General features: G+C 38.6%; 2 protein-coding genes across 7 annotated transcripts; one reads left to right on the top strand and one right to left on the bottom strand.

Annotated features, from left to right (window-relative positions):
• The first annotated feature begins 185 nt into the window (after positions 1-185).
• elavl1a (ELAV like RNA binding protein 1a) lies at positions 186-10,686 on the top strand. 6 transcript variants are annotated; one of them, XM_032546619.1, is made up of 7 exons: positions 186-299; positions 3,616-3,675; positions 5,360-5,540; positions 6,145-6,248; positions 6,749-6,902; positions 7,045-7,270; positions 7,974-10,686. In XM_032546619.1, exons 2-7 carry the CDS (start codon positions 3,640-3,642, stop codon positions 8,296-8,298), a joined length of 1,026 nt encoding a protein of 341 aa, XP_032402510.1. In that variant the 5' UTR covers positions 186-299; positions 3,616-3,639; the 3' UTR covers positions 8,299-10,686. The 6 variants fall into 6 exon arrangements, with proteins under 6 accessions (XP_032402510.1, XP_032402509.1, XP_032402508.1 ...); XM_032546618.1 differs by having other exon boundaries at positions 6,749-6,911; XM_032546617.1 differs by having other exon boundaries at positions 5,348-5,540.
• An 833-nt stretch (positions 10,687-11,519) lies between these two features.
• On the bottom strand, positions 11,520-23,145 carry slc1a8b (solute carrier family 1 member 8b). Its single transcript, XM_032546598.1, has 11 exons — positions 21,037-23,145; positions 19,036-19,115; positions 18,467-18,682; positions 16,030-16,072; positions 15,732-15,945; positions 14,570-14,669; positions 12,699-12,932; positions 12,414-12,608; positions 12,184-12,318; positions 11,949-12,090; positions 11,520-11,833 (listed from the first exon to the last, which is right to left on the bottom strand). Exons 1-11 carry the CDS (start codon positions 21,199-21,201, stop codon positions 11,687-11,689), a joined length of 1,671 nt encoding a protein of 556 aa, XP_032402489.1. The 5' UTR covers positions 21,202-23,145; the 3' UTR covers positions 11,520-11,686.
• Between the last annotated feature and the right edge of the window lie 707 nt (positions 23,146-23,852).

Raw genomic sequence — 23,852 nt, 5'->3', positions numbered from 1 at the left:
TCTCCAGTAGATGTAAATATATTCGCAATGGTTTTTTTTTCTAACTTGCAATGAACATATAAAAACACATTATAAATCGTAGTTTTCTGGTGTGGATTTTAAATTAGTTTAGCGTTGACTGGAGATTCTGGAGACCGGCCAAGTTAGGACCATGCAGAGTGTGTCCTGCAGAAGCGTCGCGTCGTCACGTCCTCCTTCCTCTGCTTCTTCTCGACGTGAGGCCGACTTGAAGGGAACGTTCTCGAGAAGGAATAGAAATAGGAGCGGGGAGTACAAACTGCAAGTACCCCATACAGCTGGTAAGAATTTGCAATGTTCACTTTGTTTTCTTTTTTTTTATCGAAACGCGTTACTGGTCTATTTCTAGGTTTGGGGTTTCGCAAAGGTTATAAAACGCGAGTGAGCGCCATGCTGGTTTTTGGGCCCAGGTAGCCGACGGCTAGCGGTGTTAGCATCCGAGGCCTGTTAGCAGGCCGCTGGGGTTTCGGCGCCGCGACAGATGAACGTTGACAACTCGCTCTCTAAAATGGGGACGCGGTGCTTCGCGTCAACCTAGCAAATCTCTGTCAGATAGACACGTTTCCTCTTAATCTTTGCGACGTTTGTGGTCATTATTCCAATTGAAGTGACAAATTCTATTGACTTTAGTTTTAGCGTAATCTCACCTCGAAGCCTTTTATCTTTCTGAGCGGGAACGAACGCATGCAGCTTGCTAGCATGCTAGTCAGTAATTCATTGTAATGCTACTCAGGCCTCTGCGCACTATTGAGTCGAAGAAAACGGCATTGGCTAGGAATATAAAACGGCAAACTCAAGTAGATATCCTCATTAGTTTGTTGGAGCCTCTGTAAAGTTGCAGAGAATAAAAAAACACGTCTCGCTACCGGCCAGTTTGGAAACTGTTTGTCTTGAAGGATGTTGTTTTACACCATGGCAACGGCATAGTTATTAAGACAACCGATTCGGTTTTGCATTATAGTCGGACCAGAATTGGTTTTGGAAATGTGGCATTTGTTTGATTTGGAATAATACGATTTACTGGGGCAGTGATGTTATCAAAGCCCAGTGCTCCATTAAATCTGCATGTTTTTCCTCCAAAATGTTTGTTTTTAATCTTCCATCTTCCATAGTTTCCAATTGTAAAACCATTATATCACTTACAGTCGAATCCTATGGTAGATATTGGAGTTATCTACCATAAAATATGGTAGATATAGACAAATATACATATAAAATGCTATAAATAAATGCTATTAAGATTATGTGTGTAGGTTAAAAATAGTTGCAGCATTTGAAAAGCAGAAATTCTGGGATTATGTGATAAGTTGTGACTATATCACAATCATTCTTGATATTAAAACATTTTCTAGATAGTCCAATGAAATATTGAACAAATATAGTGATATACTATATTTGATTAGTTTTCTACTTTTTAAAGATAAATAAGTAAACAGTGGGTTTTGTTTCTCTACATCTTGAGCAATGAAATGAAAGAAAATTGCTTTTTTATGCATTCTTTTCAATTGTAAATGTTAAAGGTACATATCAAAACGAGATGAGCACCTTTTTAAAGTTCATACGGACCTTGTGTAGCCTAGGTTGGTTTGTGTATCAAATGTGTTTATTTTTGGTGTTTAGCAGGTATTTGGTAGGGGGAAATTTTCGGAATATCTGGTTGATTTTGTTTGTGTTTTTAAATTTTATTTCTTAAAATTGTACTTAAATATAGTTTTGTGAAAGTATGGGAACCCAACAAACTGCTAGGGTTCCCATACATGGTAGGTAATTACGTACCTTGTTGTTTAAGCTATATATTCCTGCAATATATTTGGAGACACTTGTTTATTGTGTCAGAACTTTAAAAGGCGGTCAAGTAAGAAATAACAACTAAGTTGTTTTAATGCTAAAAGAACAGAGTGCACCAAAAAGCTGCTTTTTCGAGAAAGTCTTATTGTGATAGAAACAATTACATCCCTTTTCTAGTAGTTGGGAAGACTCATTACTTGTACTTCTGTATTAGCATTGATATTTACTTTTTCACTAATTTATTGGAAGTCATACTGTTAGATATTATCACATATTGAATCTTTTCTAATATTGTGTAAGCCTAATTCCCTGATCATAATTTGTTTATAGATTGCATCCTACTTGATTTACCAATGGATGATTATTGTCTCTGTTTGAATTTCTACCCCTGTTTTTCTACCCAGGAACTATCATTTAACCCAACCTACAAATACCTGCACATACACCTCTTAGTGGCTGCGTATTTAACCATTTTTTTGTAGTTTACTTATCCTGATAGTTAAGTAGTTTGATAATTAATGGACATTAATCATAAAAATGCTTTACTTATATTTTATTTGGGTATTATTGTAAAGATTTTATGGCACGTCTTATTTCTATTGGTTGCTGGTCAAATCATTTTTGACCTCTTTGGTTATTATGAAACAAGACCTCTGACTAAGGCCGCACAATATTAGAAAATCATGATGAAGTAAATGACCAGCAACTGTTGTAATGTTCAGAGTGCCGCAAACTCATAGTGTCACACCTTTCACATGTTCATCTAAAACAATGTCCAGTTAAGGTTTTGAAGGCGTGTTTAATTGTGAACATCGAGAAAGCCTCCAATGGATTGTTTGGACTCACTTTTCTTTGCTATTTCTGTGTTTTCTACGGCTTCAAATTAATATTATTTTGTAGTGGTTTTGAAGTGTTATAGTTCGCCTTCTTTAATTAGAAAAATCCGACTACACAGCACCACAGTAACTGCAAGGATGTTTTTATAGTAAAAATGAAGGAGGGCGTTCTACTTCAATGAAGTGTTTTTTTGTTGGGTTTTTTTTTGCAAAGATTAATTTTTTAGCAAAAGATTGGCCAGGGTTTCCCTCAGTGTAATATAATCCTGGCGGGCCACCAGGCTTAGCATTGCTTATTTATTTAAGTCTTTTTTTAAAAATGTTTGCATTTTTTAAGACCTTACAGTTGGTGTTCAGGCATTAATCTTTCAATAACACATGATTATCAAGTGATATTTAAAAATTTCCTGTCAACTTCAAACATATTTTAACTCAAAAACACGACGGCCCGCTGGATGAATGACCGCCTTACCGCCCAACCACCGGGCTTACGTTTTCTGGGGGGACCTTGCTTGGTTGTATCATTACTTTGCCCCATCATAAAATGGTTGTATAAATGGGACTCGTCCAGTCATTGGCTCAACAGTCATCCTACAGAGTTTGTGATCTTTTCAGTAAATTTTGTTTTTGCTTCCTTTCACTCTTCATCTTATTTCATTACCATCCTTTTACCAAACAAGCTACATCTTCACGATCCACATCATGTTCAAATATTGATAGGAATTGCTCCACGATTACGACTTTGGTTATTTCCAGTTGAGTCTGAATGAAATGAACTATTACATTTGCTAGTCTTTGTAGAATAACTTCTCTGGATGTCAGTTCAGAACCACCATTTTATTTTCAATCAACAGCAGATGAGCAGGTTTTTAGTTATCAGAATATTTCCCATGTTGTGTGCTGTCCTTTCTAGTGTAGCCCAACATGTTTCGTGGCAGTCACGCTCTCTGACTTTTGTCTTATTTTCGCTCAGCCTCAGGAGCAGTGAAGTGTCTTCATGGCAGTTCGTCGAGGACACAATAAGTACTTTAAAGTGAGTATTAATCCCCTGCTCCCATTGCAAGAGGCGTAGTAGTCCTTAACCTGTTTGCGAAATCTAAAAAAAAAAAAAAAAAAGGTCAAATGCAAATTGCAGTCACTGATTTCTAACCCAGCAGAGACTTTTTGCGATTTTGCGTTTACTTATTCCGTAAAAGTGGGTCTACTTTATGGTAAATGTGAAGCACACACACATGCTCAGCTCCTCCCGTCTTCACTGGTTTGATACAGGACTTTCTTTCATCCTGTGCGTCTCGCTCACTGGAATACACGATCACAGTCCCTTACTGATTTGAATGGTCCTCAGTCAGATTGACTCATGGATTAGTTTCCATTTCAGTCTTGACTTTAATTCAGCTGGCAGCAGCTGACTTAAAATCCAATTTGAAAACATCCTTTTAGAAAATGGCAGTAGGAACTTTTTAGACTGTTGCCATTCCCTTTTAGTCCTGCTGTGGGCTTTTAATAGATCCCAGAGAACTTTCCAAACTAGATTTGACCAATTTAGCAATAAAGAAAGAAAGAAATGAACTAATAAGTAGACTGACTCTGTGATGGGAACGGTGTTGTGATGTCTTTGTGAATAGAAGAACAGATTGTGCAGCTCTGCACATGATTCCTACAATATTCTGGTTGCACAAAGGATTTCCAGCTGGACTGCTTCCTTCCTGTGACTTGACAGAAAACTGAACATTTTCTACCTTGTATGGCAGAAAATTTATTTTATTATAAAATAAAATTCTATTTTATTTATTTAATCTTTGTCTGCTTTGGTAAGTGTCTTCAGAGAGACATACTTAGTTTAAATCTTGGTCAGTGTTTGAGTAATGCAACTTAAAAATGTTTTATTAAAATTGTTTTCAGTGCATCTTTGCTCTTTTTGTATTATCAAAAACAATGCCACCAGCTGTTTATTTCCTACCTCCTATGGGGATGTCAATATAAAGACTGGATAAGAGTAATAAAGTTTGGTTAAGAACAGTATTAAGCTGATTTATTTATGGTTTTTAATTGTACTGATTGTCACAAGTTTTTATGTTGAATAAAATAAAAAAAATATTGAAACACATTATTGATCAATGATTTAATTGCTTAGAGAGCAGTAACTTATACTGCCATGCGTCTGGCCTTTTGTGATTTTAAATGTTGTGCACAAAGTGACTGGGGTGATGATTGAAGTTTTTATATATGTGGTTCCCTAATACAAAATCATACAGTAATCATGAGCAACAAGGCAGATTAAAAATGAGAAGGGTGCCATGCATGCATCTTTATCTTTAAGAAAAAGGTTTTACTGACATTTACACAAGCATAGATTGTTATTTTTATTATCACAAGTGTTGCAAAAAAGCTGATTTAAAAAGTTTGGATTGTCACATGATGGCATAAATGATCCAAAGCACTCTTTGCTATTTGTCTCTTTTAGATTGATGTTATAATTTTAAAATATTCTCTTAAGGAAATTTCTATTTGAAGTGAATTAATTTTCAAACCAACTTGTATCGATTTCTTGTGTTAAATTGTGTGGGACTGACCTGTTCTTTTTGTCTTAAAACCTGCACATTGTCACAATACAGAAAAAAAACAAACATGTATAATGTATTTCTCAATTCTCCGTTCTGTTTACCCCCTGTGTGCTTATCATGGTTTGTTTTTGGTGCCAACTGGCTGACTTGCAGGACGTGTATGAGATGTCGAACGGTTATGAAGATCACATGGGAGGGGATGAGGCGAAGGATGCAAAGACTAACCTGATAGTGAACTACCTGCCTCAGAGTATGACTCAAGATGAGCTGCGAAGCCTCTTCAACAGCATTGGAGAGGTCGAGTCGGCCAAGCTGGTGCGAGACAAAATGGCAGGTAGGCAGAACTGTGAAGAAGAAATGCACACGTAACAAACAAGTCGAGGCATAAACCATAGAGTATGTAGATTTAACAACAACAACAAAAAAAACATTTTATTGGTCAAAGGAAGCTCGCAAGATATCATGCGACTCCTAAAGGCCTAATCTTGACTCGTAACCCTCACAAACCAATGAATGACGTTACATGGGTTATACTCACTTTTTATAGATAGTCAATGGCTTAGACTTTATTTATTTGACCAAAAGCTCTCATTAGCAACGCCAGATTTCTATCTTGAGTGTTTAGGACCTTTTCTTTGTAGATGACCTTATCTTTATGAGGTTTAGTATCTGACCTCTTTCCTGGGTTCTCTTTCCTTGCCTGTTCTGTTCTTTTAAACTGTTTCAGATTTACTCCCTGCTTAATTTGCTCGTAGTTTTTGACCCACCGTAAGAGTTTGCTATTGGAAGGAATCCAATTCTCTTTTGACGGTCTGTTTATTTCGCACACCATGCAATGTTTAAGATTTGTTTTGGTTTTTAATATTTGTTTGCAGATTATTTTGACCTATACAACGTTTTTTTGTTTTATTTTATTGTTTTCCTTTTTTTTTCTCTAGGCCACAGTTTAGGGTACGGATTTGTTAACTATCTTAACCCTAGTGATGCAGAAAGAGCTATCAGTACTCTGAATGGACTAAGGCTACAGTCCAAAACTATCAAGGTAACGTGCAATAAGGTGTTCTACAATTCTCAAAGCAAGGATGTTATTTTCTTTTCACTCTCCTGTGGTTCCTGTGCTGTCCGCTAACTAGCTAGTACATGTCAGCCTGACGAAGGGATTGTGACGTCACAACTCACTCGCTTCCCTTTCTGACATGTCTGATTTTGACTGGCCTTTTATGTATATTTTTTTTAAACTTTTTAATATATTTATTTTTTTTGTAGTTATGTAAAAGTTGGATTTCTTTGATATGGTGCTGTAATTTTTGGTCTGAGCGAAAATATGGGAAATCAGAGGCAGAAAAAACTTATTTTTATCAAGTTACTTTAATTTATTTTTTCGGATGTAAGATGTTTTTTTTTAACGTATCTCTAGTGAAGTTGCTATTTTAAAACACTTTAGATTTCTGGTCAATTGTTGCCTCTTTTGGTTAATTTTTTAAAATTTCGTTGATATCCTCCCAAAATTTAGGCTGATTTAGTATTTATTCCTTCTGCCAGGTTTCATATGCACGGCCCAGCTCTGACACAATAAAGGATGCAAACTTGTATATCAGCGGTCTGCCCAAGGCCATGTCTCAGAAGGATGTGGAAGAAATGTTTTCCCGCTTCGGGCGTATCATAAATTCCAGAGTACTTGTTGACCAGGCTTCAGGTACGACAGGTGAATGACTTCCTTGCTTCTCAAAAATTGGAAAACATTTATTCTTTTCTACAAGCCTAAGCCACCAGAGCGCGGGCCTTCTCATGCTGAAGTGTGCTTCTGATGCTGTAACAATTTGCTCTGTTGTTCCCAGGTGTGTCCCGCGGCGTGGCTTTTATCCGGTTTGATAAGCGAGCCGAGGCTGAAGAAGCCGTGAAGAGCCTGAACGGCCAGAAACCGCCCGGCGCCACCGAGCCGATCACGGTGAAGTTTGCGGCCAACCCGAACCAGGTGAAGAACACACAGCTCATCTCTCAGCTCTACCACAATCAGTCGCGGCGCTTCGGGGGGCCCCTCCACCACCAGGCACAGCGGTTTAGGTGAGAAATGATGGAAATATTTGAATAAAATACTGGAATAAAGCTCTGTAGTCATATGTTCTTACATTACAACTTAACATTACAACTTAACAAGTTGTAATGTTAAGTACATTACAACTTAACATTACAACTTAACAGTTGTAATGTAACATGACTTGTTAAGTCATTGTTACATTACAACTTAACAATGACTTAACAAGTCATTGTGACTTAAGGTGATCAAATGCTAACACACATTTTGTTTGCTGTTTAAGATCTGAAAAGTGTGGCATGCATTTTTACGTCGAGATCATTTGACTGCAGCTACAGATTCAATTTTAGTGTCTGATGGAGCCTCTTAAGACTGAATGTTTTAAGTTATAATCCAGTCTTAACGTTGTTTTACAGTTTTTTAGTTTTATTTTCCCTTCCACTCTGACCCCACATCATAACGATGCCACCACCATGTGCTATTGGTGGGAAGAAGCATTCAGAGTTGATGTGATGTGCAATGTTTCTTAAGCACATATTGTTTTTATAGGTTGGCAAAAATGTCAGTTTTAGTCTTGTCAGAAAAGTTTAATATTTCTTCCAATGTGCAATTATGTATTGCTTTCCATTGGTCCAATAAACAAAATCCAATTAACTTAATTGTTGTAACGTTACAAAGTGTAACCCGTTCTAGGAGTATTTCTAAGTATATGCAAATCCTTGCTGTTGCCAGGTTTTCTCCGATGGGCGTTGACCATATGGGAGGCATGGGAGGCGTGAATGTTCCCGGGAACTCCTCCTCCGGCTGGTGCATCTTCATCTACAACCTGGGCCAGGACGCGGACGAGAGCATCCTGTGGCAGATGTTCGGTCCTTTCGGCGCAGTCACAAATGTCAAGGTGATCCGTGACTTCAACACCAACAAGTGCAAGGGCTTCGGCTTCGTTACCATGACAAACTACGAGGAGGCGGCCATGGCCATCACCAGCCTGAACGGGTACCGGCTCGGAGATAAGATACTGCAAGTGTCCTTTAAGACTAGCAAGGGCCACAAGTAGAGTGATTTGGACAATGGGTGTAGAGGAGTGCAGTAAACGTGCTGTCAGGCTTTTTTTTCCCTCTATCTATCTTCTTAGAAAGGTGAATTTAAATGCCAAAGCCTGGCACATTTTTGGTTTAATCATATTCAGAGTAAACTGAGAATTTCGGTCTTCTGCACCTTTGTACTTGTCTAAAAACAGTGTCTATTTTTTTTTTCTTGTCTTTGTTGTTTTTCCAGTATCATTCTACTCTTTTCGGAGAGTATTATTATTATTATTGTCACTCACTTTCAGTTTATTTTGAGTGCGTAAAGACGTAATCCCACAAACGGACTTTTGAAATTGTTCTCCGACGCTAAAATACTGTTATGTTATATATGTTGCATGATTCTCGTTTAGGAAAGCATGAGGACGACAGAGGGCTCATTACTGGGCAAAGATGATTTAAACAGGAAACCTGAGTTGTTCAAAGCAAATACAATTCAGTAGTTAATATAGAGCAAAAAAAACAATCTGATCTGTTCACATAGAAACGGATGCCTTAAATTGTTATAAATCGAAAACCGATCTGTTTGGCGTAAAAGAGCAAAGCACTTTTAACCAGTTATTGTTTGAAGTTGCTCTGGTTATCAACCTTTTTGATGCTAACGTAAAACATTAGTTCATCCTCTGACCAACATTTTAACTATGAGGAGCTTAGAAGCAAAAGCCTTTTTGCTTTGGTACCGCTAAAAGTGTATTTTATTCTTTGTTGCATTACATGAGTCTTGTTTAAAAAAAAAAAAAAAAAAAATTAAAAATACAATAAATAAGACTAAAAATGGACCAAAGCCAGGGAGAGATCTAACAAATCAAGATTTTTCTAATGTGATTTAGTAAATTAATATTTTGGATTAATTTTTTTCCAAGCGGTACTGACATCAACCCCCTGTTCAGTTCTCCTGGTTTCTTTTTGTTTGTTTTCTCTTCAGTTATTTTCTTTTGTTTTAGTTATTTTTCTTTGTAGAGAGCTACATTTTTGTTTCAGTATAACTTGCAGACGTTTGCAAAGGAGAGCTCATCTTAAACTTGTAGGAAAAATTAATGGCCTTTGTTAACGATTTGAATTTAGGTTTGCTTTTGTTTGTTTCTTTGATTTTTGATTGTTTCATTATAAATATTAAACCATTAAATTTTCTTTTGTTTCGCTGAACATTTTGTTTGGTTTGTTTCTTTTATTTATTTGAAAATTTATTTTGGGTTTTGTTTTTTTTGTTGTTGTTGTTTTCTTTTTCTATTTTTTTTTTCGAAGCAGAGATTCTTCAGTGGGAATTATCAGTAACGTTCCAACGTTGCTGATAATTTTGAACAACATAACAAGATCGCATTCAAATATTCAAAATTGAGTGGACCAAAACTAATTCAGATAATTTTGGGGTTCAGACTACATAGACAACCCATTTCAAGAGGAAAGGGAGTTTCCAGTACATAAGAAATAATAATAATAATTAAAAAATTAAACCTCTGTCAGGCAGGATTAGAAAGTCCAGTCAATATATTAGATGTAAGAATCATCTCCAAGAATCTGGTTGCTTTTTTTTTTTTTAAAGTGATGCATATTGAATATTTTCTAGGCTGATTCATTGTAGTTGGGTAAAGTGACAAGTTTTATTTCATGAAAATATTTTAATGATCTCATATGTGAAACAGCTACTTTGAGCAGATTTTGCTTTTATCGAGTGAGGTTTGAATTGTTTAAATGTTTCTGCTTGCGTCAAATAGTTTAGGAACACTCTTGGCTTTTAAAGTTCAGCATGAATTTTTTTAAATTCAAGTTTAACAGAAACTGGCCCAAGAGGCGTTTGGTTTATATTTAAAGCCACATTTTAAATCCGACACTTGTGTGAATTCAAATGGTAAGTTTCCACCCTATTTTAAGTAATTTGATTTATAAAATTCATATATAGTCTTAAAAATAAGACATTTTGCTTCCTAATATTCATATTTATGTCACCGTCCTTACCTCTGTGCAATATTTTAAAGCAGGTGATAGTCTTGGACTTTTTTTACAGGTTCTGTTTTTTTACTGACATGTTAGTGCGTTTGTTCTTTTCTTTCTGCAGTCTTGTTTGATATGTATGAAATGTTTGTTTCAGACGCGGTCAAAACATTCTGCAGTCTGCCTTAATTTATATGATAAAATAGTGTAAAATACAGGAAGTGGCATTTATTTATTTGAGTGTACGCCGTTATACTTGATACACATTCTAGTGTTTTTAATAGGTTATTGACTTGTTCTTTTTGTTATGAACATGTTTAACACTATGTTCGAGTTCATTAATGTCTGCTAACCTTGATTAACTTCATTAAAATGTGGAGAAATTACAGAATTACTAAAATTAAATGTCTTCAGAAGCCTACTGTGAATTTTGTTTAGTGGTTGTTGAATATCTGTAGTATTTTGTCATAGGTTAAAAATGCCATGTTTTTTAAAAAAACAAAACAAACTTAACACAATCAAAACTGTTTGTAGCACTTAAATCTGTTTACCCACGTTATTGAAGCTCTGTTTATTAAGAATACACATTCAAGAACATTTTTAAAACCTAAACCAATCTTTATTGGTTGGTACAATAAGAGAAATCAAAAGGGAAAAGCCTGAATAGTAAAGTTTAATAACAGCAAGCATTGTTTGTTTTTATATCTGATCTGTAAAATAGCATATTCGCAATAGCAAACTACAGTGCATTACCAGTAGGGTAATACTACCTGCAGGATAACGCAGAGCTCCTCTTTAGAAAAATTAAACGTAGAAAAACAAAATCTTCTCTTGGAGTATTGCAGAATTTTATTACAAAACAAACACAAATCTCAAAGTACACGTATAAAAACAGAAATAATTCTGTACATTCAACATTCAAAGTAACTTTTATGCATTGATTTTGTGCCCATTGATAGATTTTTTTTTAAAACATACAATGTCTAAACTTCCTGTTTAGTTTTTCTAAATGGTTTCTATTAACATTCAAGTCTTCCCATTTATTAGCTTCATATTAAGGCAGCTTAAAACCTTACAATCAAACTTGGAGTCAACTTTATAAGAACTGTTTGTATCTGCTTGTCACCACAGGTCGATCAGTATTCACTCATATCACATTTGGTTAATTCGTACTTCCTTTCCGCTCAGTAACCCATACTTCAGGTTACACACATTATATGCTCCCCTCATCCATTGTATACAGTAAAGGAGGTTTTCTCAATTCAGCATGGCACTGGCAAAATACACGTTAAGCCACTCCGCCTTGACTCCTCAGATTGCTTGACTATGAAGATGTACTGTATTCCCTCCCAAAACTAAGCTCCCTGTGCTTCAAGTATGAATGAATCTCATGAATCCCTTTCAGTTCCCTCTATAAAACAGGGGGGCTCAGACTTGGCAGAGATTATAGCAGGGCACGGGCCTCTCCAGCACGTTGTCTCCATCCACCTCGAACACATAGTCGCAGCGGTGTGTGATCAGAGGCGTGTCGGACATGGCCACACTCTGATTGCCAAACGAGATTACGGTGTCTCTCTGGAGGGAAGAAGACGACAGTAAAATAACTACTGAGGTTTGACTTTTTTTTTAAGTTAAGATCTACACAGGAGTCCAGGCTGGTCATAATGTTGCATTAAGAAACAAATCTTACCCTTTCCTTACTGACAGAAGAACCAGCAGAAGAATTGGCTGCAACAGCTGCTGCTTTGTCAAAGTCCTTTTTGCACAAGTGCGCCATAATCCCAGCTGCTAATGCATCACCCAGAACGTTGATCATCGTCCGAAACCGATCGCTGCAACGCCAAGCGAGAAAAATCTTCACTCACTGCCCAAGCTGACGCCACCAGTTTTTAAATTTTTTTACTTAAATCTTAGGTCAGACTTACAGAACCCAGTCGATAGCCACGATCAGGGAGATGTCAGCAGGCGGTAACCCCACAGAGGTCAGGACTATCACCATGGTAACCAAACCTGCTTGAGGTATGCCAGCTGCCCCAATGCTGGCTGCTGTTGCTGTAATACTGATACAGAGGACAAAAAAAAACAGATGGAAGATGTAAATTGGTTCTAAACACAGAACAACTGGCGGCATAGCATCCTCAGTGTCCGTCCTCACCTAATGGTTACCAGCTGGCCGAAGTCCAAGTCATAATCATTGACCTGAGCAATAAATATAGCTGCCACGGCCTCATACAAGGCCGTCCCGTCCATGTTGATGGTGGCTCCCACCGGCAGGACGAAGCGGGCAATCTGCCTGTCCACCCCGCAGTTCTCCAGGAGACACTTCATTGTGATCGGTAGCGTGGCTGAGCTGCAGAGAAATACGGCCAGCCATAAATTAGACGAGTTTCTTAAACTGAACTTCTTCATTTTAAGAATAAATCAACAATGATTCTCGCACCTGGACGAAGTCGCCAGAGCAATGACGAGGGCTTGCAACAGGCCTCGGATGTACGCAAAGGGGTTTTTGCGGGTAAAGAAGAAGTAGAAGAGAGGCAGCAGGATGAGGCCGTGCACGAACAGACCAGCCAGGACGGTGATGAAGTACATGCCCAGTTTCTCTCCCAGGTGGGCTGGGTCGTGCATGTCCAGGATCTTCCCTGCGACCAGGAACACTATGCCAAAGGGGAAGTACCTGCAAAGAGAAGAGAGGAAACCTTGTTTTCATTTTATTAATCAACCTAAAGACTTGCATCAACACAAGAAAGCATCCACTACCTTATGATGAATACAAAACAAATGTTGATAATGTTCTCTCCTTTTGACGGTACATCTTTTCGTCATATAAGTTTTTATGTTTTCCCAGACACTGTCGAAGAGCAAGCTTGAAGACCAAAAAACGACCTAATTGTAGTGCCCTGGTGTAATAATTATTTTAAAAAACCATTTTGTGCTTGTTGAGGCTCAATATTTCCTTATCAGTCTTGTGTTTTTTAAAGTCCCTAAAAATCTTAATATCAGTGACGAAGTAGCCACTTTGAAAGGAACATCTGCTTTTCCTCACTTTTATTCATTATTGTCATAAACTGAATTTGTAACAGTTAATTAGGGGTAAAATTAAGTTTTGTCTCCCCCTGCTGGACATTTAATAAATTGTATTCTGCCTTGGCTTCACGTTAGAGTTTCATTATTTGTACGTCATTTAAAAATAGAGCTGAAAAAATTAATGAAAAATTAAATGCAACACACAACTAACCAATGAATTGTGTCTAACATTATTTCACTGATGCAGATTCAAATGCACATTTGTTTGTGACAGTGATTAAAACAGTTCATTTGTCAAATGGACTCCACATTTGGACAATTTTGTCTTGTTAGGTTACTTCATCCTGACACATCTTCACTTTTTTTCAGACAAACACCCTTTTTGTATCTACTCAGATTATCGTTCCCTAATTTTAAAATGGGGTTGATGCTCTGAAACAAAGATGTGACAAAAACAGAAACACGTTTTGCAAGAACCCTTTTCAAATCACTGTCTATGATAGTTTAGCACAACAACCTTCCTGAGGGAAATATCAAAAATGTCAGCAGAGACAAGAGTCCCTGGGAATGATTTAGGATGATCTTTTAATGTGAACAAAATATGTAAATCCATCAGTACCTTTTTAATCCCAGCACACCAAAGTATTTAGCCTTTTGCTGCTAAAATACCACAGCGTCGTCTGCAAAGAGTAGCATGAAGAAAGGTTTTCCCCCAAAAGCAGATACTTAACGGGGCGGATTACTGAGTTTGCCTTGAAACAATTTGACCGGGCCGACCTCAACCTCATGGAACACTTCTGGGATTAACTGCGACACAGACTGAACCGAACCTTTTCATCCAGCAGAGGTGGCTGACCTCGCTAATGCTTCTGCGGCCGCTGCCAGGTCTCAGAAGAGCAGAGGATGTAATAGCAGATTAATGCTCGTGGCTTTGGAATTAGATGCTCGTAATCACACATGGATGTGGTGCACAGGTGGATGCGATGTTCTGCATTGGGGGGGACCTGCTGGCCACAACGCCAACCACATCCACTTAGGTGAATTGAAACTAATCTTGTTTCTAAAAGTCCGTCTTTGCCATTGTCGCCTTTCTAACAGGATTATGTGTGAAGCCATGAGGACTCCTCAGACATTTCTGCTCACCCTTCAGCCATTTCTTTGATAAGATTTATTTCTCAACCTAATCTGGCTCGGCCCTGTGATCAGTGGGATGTTTTTAGATGCATTAGATTGTCAGTAATTGCTCTTTTTTAAGAGAATGCATTGTGAGTGAAAGTACAAACTCACCACATGGCCGCATTAATGATCTTCATCACGCACTCGTTTATGCACTGGCACACGTTGACCAGAGGCAATCCACGTTCGCCCATCTTCCCCAGCAGCAGACCTGAGATCAGACACAACAAAGACACATTTGTTGCAGTCGGCAGATGCGTTTCTACCGTTTCATAAGTGTATAAAAACATTTTGAGGTTGTTGGGGGGGGGGTTGCGCTGAAAGACAGAATTTTTTGTTACTCTCTTCAAATTCAGAAGTTTGTATAAACCAAGACTGAGATGCCTTTAAACAGTTTGAGATATCCCAGATGATGATGTCATGCTCAGTAAGCTACTTAAAGGTTAAATCACACGATTTAACTTTGATGTGGCCACGCATGTGAATCTCAAGGGGCACCTCAAACACACCACTGCCTAGTGTGACATTGGGGGAAAATAAAAAGCTCCAGAAGAGCCCCAAAAAGTCTGGACCATTTCCAAAAGCTCAAAAAAACCACATTTATCTGTTCAATTATGTCCCACTATAGACACAATGAGAATGTTCAAAAGAGGTCAAACTGTTGAAGAAGAAGATACTCTCTGTGTCCCACATATGGACAAGAAGGCCAGCAAAGACCTTGTAAAGATGCTGACTGAAGCTGGTGAAACAGTCATTATCCTCAGGGAGACCAGTCTTTCACTGACACTGGATAAAAGTTCACTCAGCAGAGAAGAAGCCGTTATGCCAAAAGCAACACAACAGTGTAGCATCATGTGTAGGTGATTTACTGCAGCAGGAAATTTCATAAGTTGCATCGCAAGGACAGAACGTCATGCTAGAATACTGAAGCAACATCAGGGAAATACACCTTGTGCGCAAATGGATCTTCCAAATGGACAATGTCTCTAATCAAATTTTAAGTCACTTAAAAGGCAATTAGACAAATAATAAAATCTCTCTAAAACTCTTTTGTTGTTCTCCTATTTAGAAAATAGTCGGACAGTGAGGAAGTAACAGAGAAGATATCAAACAGTTACAAAGAAATGCCACAAAACAATATATTTCTGGTAAGATTACATTTATCTTACTAGATAAATGTAAGATATTTATCTAGTAAATATCTTACACCATTTTTTCTGATCACTTTTTTTCCCCCTTTGTTTTGGTTTTAGTTTGGAGGCTATTTTCTTACCCATGGTTGCTGAGAAGATGACAATCCCCAACACATTCATGCCTTTGCTCGTACTGGGAACGATTTTATACTTGATGTCAGGCGCCGGCGTGATCTCCAAGAAAACAGGGTGGCCGAGTCGAGGGTTGTGATAATCAGGCATGACGTAGACGAAGTTGGCCTGAGACTCTTTCTCGTTGGAGCTCTGCACACTTGGCACCAGGTCCGTCCGGTACTGAAACAAAATAAATTTAAGATTTAAACTGGTGGACCTCATCTGACATTAGTTTCCAAGGCGTCTTATGTTTTTTGTTCTCACCTGCTGAAATGTAGCTTCAATTAGATTCGATGGGATCATGTTCCTGGAGAAGACAGCAAACATAAAATCACAGGTGAAAACACTTAAAATAATTGCAAATTGTTTTTAGTACACTTACAATGTACCATAAATATTAAAAGAAAGTAAAAAAGACACAGGCTTTGCAGAAGTGGCATCCTGCTCCTCGAAGTCGAGTTTTTGTAGATTAATATTTTGCTTCAATTAGTTCAGGTATTTGGGGTTTTGACTGGGCCAGTCTAGAACATAAATATGCTACGCTATGCTATGCGTTTACTTTTACAAACCTCTCCATTAACAGTATGTTTAGGTTATTGTCTTGCCGGCAGGAGAAAGGGTTAGTTAGGTTATGCACAGACCGTATTTACCATGTGTTCAAGGTGTTTCACCGTTCATAGTTTTACATTTAAAAGGTTTAATTTTGGTCATATTAGCATCTTTTTCCTCATTTGCTGGGTCCCCTACAAACCTTGTGGCTAACTGCAATTGAGCCGAGGCCAACTTAACAAGATTGAAATATTGAAGGGAGAACCACATATTCTACATACTGAAAATTAAAATCTAGCCAGTTGCGAAACAACCTGTGAAACCCCAGAAAAGAAACAGTTCCTCATATTACAGAGCTAAATATTGTCCTCACAAATTTACATTTGCAGCAGACCATGTTCCTCTTTATATCACTATTTTGTTCCCCTAGTTTTTTTTCCTGACAACAGCAGAACAAAGACTCCACTTAAATTACGCCAAACAGCAGTAAGAGGTTTACAGGTCGAGGCAGCAGCCTGTACTGGGACTGCATTTATTTATACAGCAGGCGTCAGAGGCCCCTGCAGCTACGTCATCAGACACGTAACACGGCTGAAAAGTACAAACCGCACATCTCTGCAGTATAATTAGTTTTAAGACGAGGGTATTAGTCGAGCCGGGCCTGGAGAGCCATGCAGTAAGCTGGAGCACCCTGTGACTTCTTTCTCCCATAGTGAAACTGAGCAAAGAGCTTCTGGGAAGGTTCAGGCTTAGCAGATCACAAATAATTGTCCTATTTTTAGACCAAACACCACGCTGTTTTGTCGTACCATCTTTGAAGGTGGCACTCGCAGATGTTTTTGGGGAAATCCCATTCTCTGCTTTCCTTTAACCTTACGGTTCTGTAAACTGTAATGGGAGGTTCTGGCATTCTGGTGTCTTTCTGAATAGAGTTCTCCCTGTGCCTGCATGACTTCTCTCTGGGTACTCTGGGTACAGCTTCCTGTTACAACTCAAAAACTTGACTGCTAGCTTAACCTGTGTGCAGGTTGTTTGTCGTGTGTGTCTCTCTGTTCATACCCATTAACAATTTCACATTTTCTTGCATTGTAGCCATAAGAATCACTGTACCTAATGCATTTACGGAAATGCATATTTGTGAAATGGAAGTTAAAAAAAAATCCATGGTTTGATTTCAGATTGGATAGGAATCTTCTGTGAGCAGCAAATTTTCAAGTCTGGCCACAGATCATCAATTGTATTTAGGCATGGACTTTGACTAGGTCACTCTACCATGCAAAGATGCTCTGGTTTAAAATCTCCCATTGCACCTGTGGCTGAATGTTTTGAACTCCTCACCTGTCTGGATGGTTTTGCAGCCTTCTACAGTTTTTTTTTCTTATTACAGTGGTTGTTTATCATCTATCTTCCCATGAACACTGACCGTCTTGTTCCTGCTCAGGAAACTTCTACCCACATCATGATGCTGCCAACAGCACGTTTCAAGGTGTTTAACTGTTTTTGTCTTCTAGATTGTTGTCTTCATGCCTTACTGCCAACTTAAAATCTGTATTCATAAGAATTTTTTTTAAACCAAGGTTTTGTTTTTGAACTTCATTCACAAGGATCATATTTTTCAAGTTCATAAATAATAGCCACCCCATCGACAGATCCTCATGGAGTTACCATCAGCCTCTTCTCTGCTTCTCTGATTAATGCTCTTTATTTTTTCATGGGTGGGACGACTGATTTATGGGATTTGTAGCTTAATTTTGGTCTAAACATATTCACGGTGTGTTCCTCAGTCGTCATGATGCTGTTTATTCATTAATGTTCTCTAAGAAACCTCAGAAACATTCACAAAACAGTTGGATTTTTTGTTAAAAGAAAAGAGAAACCATCTGGAAAACCATATAATTTTCCTTCCACTTTATAATGGAGCGGTACGCTGTGCTCCGTTGCATTATCCCAGTTCAATATATTGTTAATTTAATGTGATTAAACACTTGAGTAATTGAGTAATGAGTCATTTTGCAAAGCATTATGATCAGTGACCTCACTGCCTACTTGAACAAAGTAGTAAAACTTTGCTAACTACTAATTTGCTGCTCATATCCTGCTCACAAATCAACGTCGTTTTATTCCTGAGCAGTTTTTTCTTTTAAATGCTGACCTGATGAGGTCGAGCAGAGCGTCGGCGGAGGTCATGACGGGGCCCGTGCTTCCATGGTGACCTTCTTTCTCTTGCCCCGTCCCCGGGTGAATGATCAGCACCAGGACGATCCCCACAATCACGGCGATGAAGGTTGTCCACAGGTAGTACGTTATCGTCAGGACACCCAGGCGGCCGCTGGCCTTCGTGTCCATGGCCGACAGGCCAGACATCAGACTGGATGGGAAATTAGGAGCAATGAGAACAAACTTGTCACGTTCTTTTAGCTTTAACTGCTTTCTATTTATCTGAACTGATTTGTTGGTCATTGAAAGTTTCAGGTTTTCTCTCACGCTGTCCTTTTGAAGCTCAACCGTTAAATCAAGTCAGTTGTGTTCGGTTGTGAATACTTTTAAGTTAAAATCAAGATTGCTATCTGTTATTACCAACAACCAAAGACTGCGGGTGTGATTTCGGCCAACAAAATACCACTAAAATCATGGCTTTTCAGTCAAGGTTGACCAACAACTTCATCTCTGATGTCAAAATGATCAGGTAGGTTTGGTCCAACGAGTTTAAAAGGTTCTTACCTGGAAGTAATGAGTGGCAGGATTAACATCTTCAGCATCCTCATCAATAATTCTCCAGGGAAAGAGAAATAGATCTTTGCCTGCAAACGGGTCAAACAGAGTTGGGTAAATAAAGCTTATAATAATAATAATTGCATTTTAGAGATTTTTTTAATGTATTCTGTCCAGCCTGGCTGTCTTATATAGAAGATATATGATCATTAAAAATCGCACAGCAGTTAAAACTGAACTGCAGAGTGATTGTGAAACCTCTTTGTAAAATAGACGATTTGGACATCCATCCATTTTCTTACACCCTTGTCCCTTAGAGGGGTTGGGAGGTGCTGGTGTTTATCTCCAGCTAACATTCCAGGCGAGAGGCGGGGTCACCCTGGACAGGTCGCCAGTCTGTCGCAGGGCAACACGGAGACAGACAGGACACACAACCATTCACACTCACACCTAGGGAGACTTTAGAGAGACCAATTAACCTGACAGTCATGTTTTTGGACTGTGGGAGGAAGCCGGAGTACCCGGAGAGAACCCACGCATGCACAGGGAGAACATGCAAACTCCGTGCAGAAAGACCCCGGGCCGGGAATCGAACAGTCATCGAACCCGACCTTCTTGCTGCAAGGCAACAGCTCTACCCACTGTGCCACTGTGCAGCCCACAATTTGGACAATTGTAGACATTTTACCATCCAGGAGACACAGGGACTGGGGAAGATTATGGATAGCGGTAATTGTGTTTTTATGATATGATGCAACGCACTTTGAACTACCTTGTTGCTCAAATGTGCCATGTAAATAAACTTGATTGATTCATTGATAGCTCCCAAGCGCTTCAGCTAGCGAGCTAACCCACTAATACCATAGTTTAATTTCTGAAGAGGATTTTTAGACTCATTTGTTGATTTATAAGCCAAAGCAGGATCCCAGCTTGAGAACCACTGTCCTCTACAAATAGATCTGGGTGAATATTCACTCAAAGAAGACCTGTGATATTTAATTTTGTTTAGTTTATGTGGAAAACAGATGAAGTTCTTTATCACTGCATCATTCATTCTGTTTCCCTCAGAGCTTTTTGTTAACTTTTTAATCCTGATGTATCTCTTTTGTTTTAAGATACTTCATCTCTGCCAGTTTTCTTGTGAACATTAATGAAATATAAATGTTTTTTTTTTTTTAAATTATGGTTGCATTATTTGTTTATAGCATTTAACACCCCCCATTTACCACAATATTGCAACATTAGGCAGTTTACCAAGAAGCTAACTATTCCGCAATGACAATTTGGCTTTGCATTTATTCTTATGTAATTCTTTGTTCAGCAAGTAAGCTTCCTTCAGCCTCAAGGATTTCCTTGCACAACCATTCTGGGCGTGCGTCAATAAGTCAGTTCCTGTCCAAAAGCATTAAGCTCCTAAGAATATCTCACCTTACCACGACCAGCAGTTCAGAATAAGAAATACTGCATAAACCAAGCGATGAATATCTGCTTAGTTTGTGCATGTAAAATTAATTTCTAGTTGTATATCAGGTAAATAATTTAATAGCAAAAAAAATTACATTAAAGAACAACTAAATTAGCATCAATATGAAAATAAAAACATCTCTTTAGAACTGATATTAAGCAGGAAAATAAAGAGATTTAAAACTCACCCATTATTTGCAATAATAGTGATGATACTAAACCACATTTTTTGAGTTTAAGATTAGAAATTCTTTTGGATAACTGATTGTGAGCTAATGACATACACATATTTATACAATTGAATGTTTTATAGTAATTTTAACTGTTTAAATTGTGTCTGTGTGTGTTTTGAGATCTGACCTGACCTTCTTGTTGCCTGTTGCGCTCACTTGCATAACTGACTTTCACTAATTCCTCAGCACCGTTTTGCAGGCGTTTCTTCTCTTCTTTCACACATTCCACAATCTAACAGAGCACTTCTATTTAAAATCGGATACTTCTTTGCTTACGGGTGCTGATTTCCCCCTTTTTCTTCCCCATTTGTACCTGCGTGGAGAGGTTGAACGTCCTCAGCGCAAATCCAAGAACGCAGCCGGTGATGACGGCAAACACGGACAGAGTCAGCAGCCCGTTCCTTTTACAGTAGTCCTTCACGTACTCCCTGACTTTCACAGACACCACGCGTTTAAACAGCTTCTTCCACGTCTCCATCCCTGCTTCAGACTCGGTCCTCAGCCCAGCCGCGGGCCCCTGACGTCCAAACGCTCTCCGAGGGCCTCACGGTGTCTGAGTGTGTCCCAACTGGAAAGTGAGTCTGGGGACAGAATGTGAACCTGACCTGATGTGGGTCCTGCTAAACACTGAGGAGCTCATCCAGTCTGAGAGAGGAAGTGTCGACAAGACTGATTCCCGGTAAAGCATTGCTTAAAGGGATTATCCCTATCTCCCTCTAATAGAGGCTCCTTCACAGCCACAGAGGCTTACTGGAGAGGTTAAAGGAAAGACAGCAGCACCAATTAGTGCCCCCATTCATAGCCCATTGCAGATTATTGGTACCCACCTACAAGCCTTGCCATTCATGAAACCAGAGCACACAGGCACCCAACTCTATGGCGTCTTTGTTGTCTTTAAGAAAACTCAAAGTTTCACTTAAATTAGTGTGACTTGCTAATGCTTTTAAGCTTCAGAAATTACTTTTATTTTAATAATACACGTCGATATATAATTAATGGTTACAAATATTTGGAATTGGCCTTTAGAAAATGGAAGAAATGCGTGTTTTTCTACATGTCTGTTGTCATAAAGTAGGATTGAGAGTGGCGTCCAAATGCCGCAGCCGCAGCTTGTCTTTGTTCTCCGCTGTCCCAGTTGTCGGTCGATTTCTGTGACCTGTTTGCATGACTTCTTAATTCTGCAGTCAACCGACGTCTGCTGACGTCTCTGGCTGCGCGCTGATCTAAGAAAGGACGCCAACATCAGCTTGTCCTGCCTAACAATGGCCGCCCACGTCAACCGTGAACAATCCAATAAAACCTAATCTGTGCTTTGGTGGAACATGACATGGTACAAACCAGAAAGATGTCCTCTAAATACATCAGTACTTTGTTGGAATACATTTATTTACCCACTTCCACTGACCAAATGTAGGTTTATTCAAAAGATGGCAACTAAAGCATTTTAAAGTGATCAGTTCAATAGCTGCTAGCATAAATTAGCATACCTGCCCTGCAGAAAAAACCTTAAGGACTGTAGCAAAAATTATTTTACTCTTGATTCTATTTGGCAACTTCAAAAAAATGGAATCTGTCAAATTGCACTATGGCACATACAGTAGGTTCTTCATGGGTTTCAGCAACTGTGGTAAATATTTGTTCACACACTCTTAAATAAATTACATTTTATTGCAGTAACATAATCTGACACGGAGAGACAATTCAGTGTAGCAAAACCCACAGTAAAGATATTTGTTTTAGATTAAATCATCACAAGCTAGAAGTTTACCTTTTGATTTAAATGAATTTTGGAAAATTTGGTCTGAATTAATGTGAAACAACAAGGAAGAAAATGTGTATGTTTGTAAGAGTCTGGTTTCAGTGAAGCTACTTGGCTCAACGTGCACAGTCAAAACAATAATTATAAAATCACAAAGATAGAAATCAGGGGTGGACGAAAGCCCACATTTACTCTGCTGCTGTTAGCAGGATGATAAATGAGGTAAAACAACAAATCTTTCAACAAAGTCCAGAGAAGCAGCATCTCTCTACTGATGCTGAAGCTAAATCAGAACTGCAGGCAGCAGCCAGTGACTTAAAAGATGATAATTAGTGTTAAAGAAGATTTTATTTGAAACAAAGAAAAATAATAAGGTATACCCTTAACTGACTTACGCTGAAAAGCAATTATTTAAATCAAGTCACTTTTATCTCTGTCAAAAATCTAAATTGGAGTAAAAATGGCATGAAAGGGTTTTGCTTTATTGTGATTCACTGAGGTTTTAATCTGTGGAAAGACCATAAATAGAAGAAATACTGAACTGAGAAACAGATGGTGAGGTTTCGTCTCTGTGTTCAGTGGTCTGTATCAGAGTCTGTTCAGTTTCTGCTCTAACAGCTCAGAGTGTCTGCAGTCTGACTGAGGGAGGTTTTTGTACGGCTACTAATCACTGTGTGAACACTCGGGCATCATTTACTACATGGAGACCCTGACAGTAATAAACTGCAGCATCTTCAGCCTGAACTCCACTGATGGTCAAAGTGAAGGCAGAGCCGCTTCCACTGCCACTAAACCGAGTTGGAGTTCCTGACTGAAGATTATCCACCAAATATATCAGGAGCTTTGGAAGCTGTTCTGGTTTCTGCTGATACCAATGCATATAATGATAAGAACTCCATTTGTGAACATCTTGATGTGTTGTACAGCTGATAGTGACAGTGGATCCTGGTGTAAATGTCTCCACTGCAGGTTGAGTCACAGTGATCTGAGCGCTGCATCCTGCAGACAAAAACAAATCCTTCATTTGTCAGCAGAAAGAAAGGAGAGAAAAGGCAGCACATCATGTTAGAAATGTTGCTGAGTGAATGAACCTGTAAAACAGCAGCAGGTCAGCGTCCAGATGAGGATGGTGATGAGGGTCATGGTGCTTGTTGCTTCTGCTGGCTTGACTGACAGATCTGAGTCCTGCAGTGTTGAACTCACAGGACTATAAACCTTCTCAGTTCACTGGAGGATCAGCTGACCATGCAAAGCCTCCACTCTATGGAAATCATTTCTCTGCTCTCAGCACCAGACAAACAGAGACACTGAACCAACACTAATAGATACTGGATTTAAAACTCTGATCATCTTATTGGAATAGAAGAAAA

This window comes from Xiphophorus hellerii, chromosome 19 (genome assembly GCF_003331165.1).
Source record: "Xiphophorus hellerii strain 12219 chromosome 19, Xiphophorus_hellerii-4.1, whole genome shotgun sequence".
Taxonomy (NCBI): Eukaryota; Metazoa; Chordata; class Actinopteri; order Cyprinodontiformes; family Poeciliidae; genus Xiphophorus; species Xiphophorus hellerii.
Note: the sequence above shows the minus strand (reverse complement) of the source record. Positions and strands in the feature narration are given on the sequence as shown.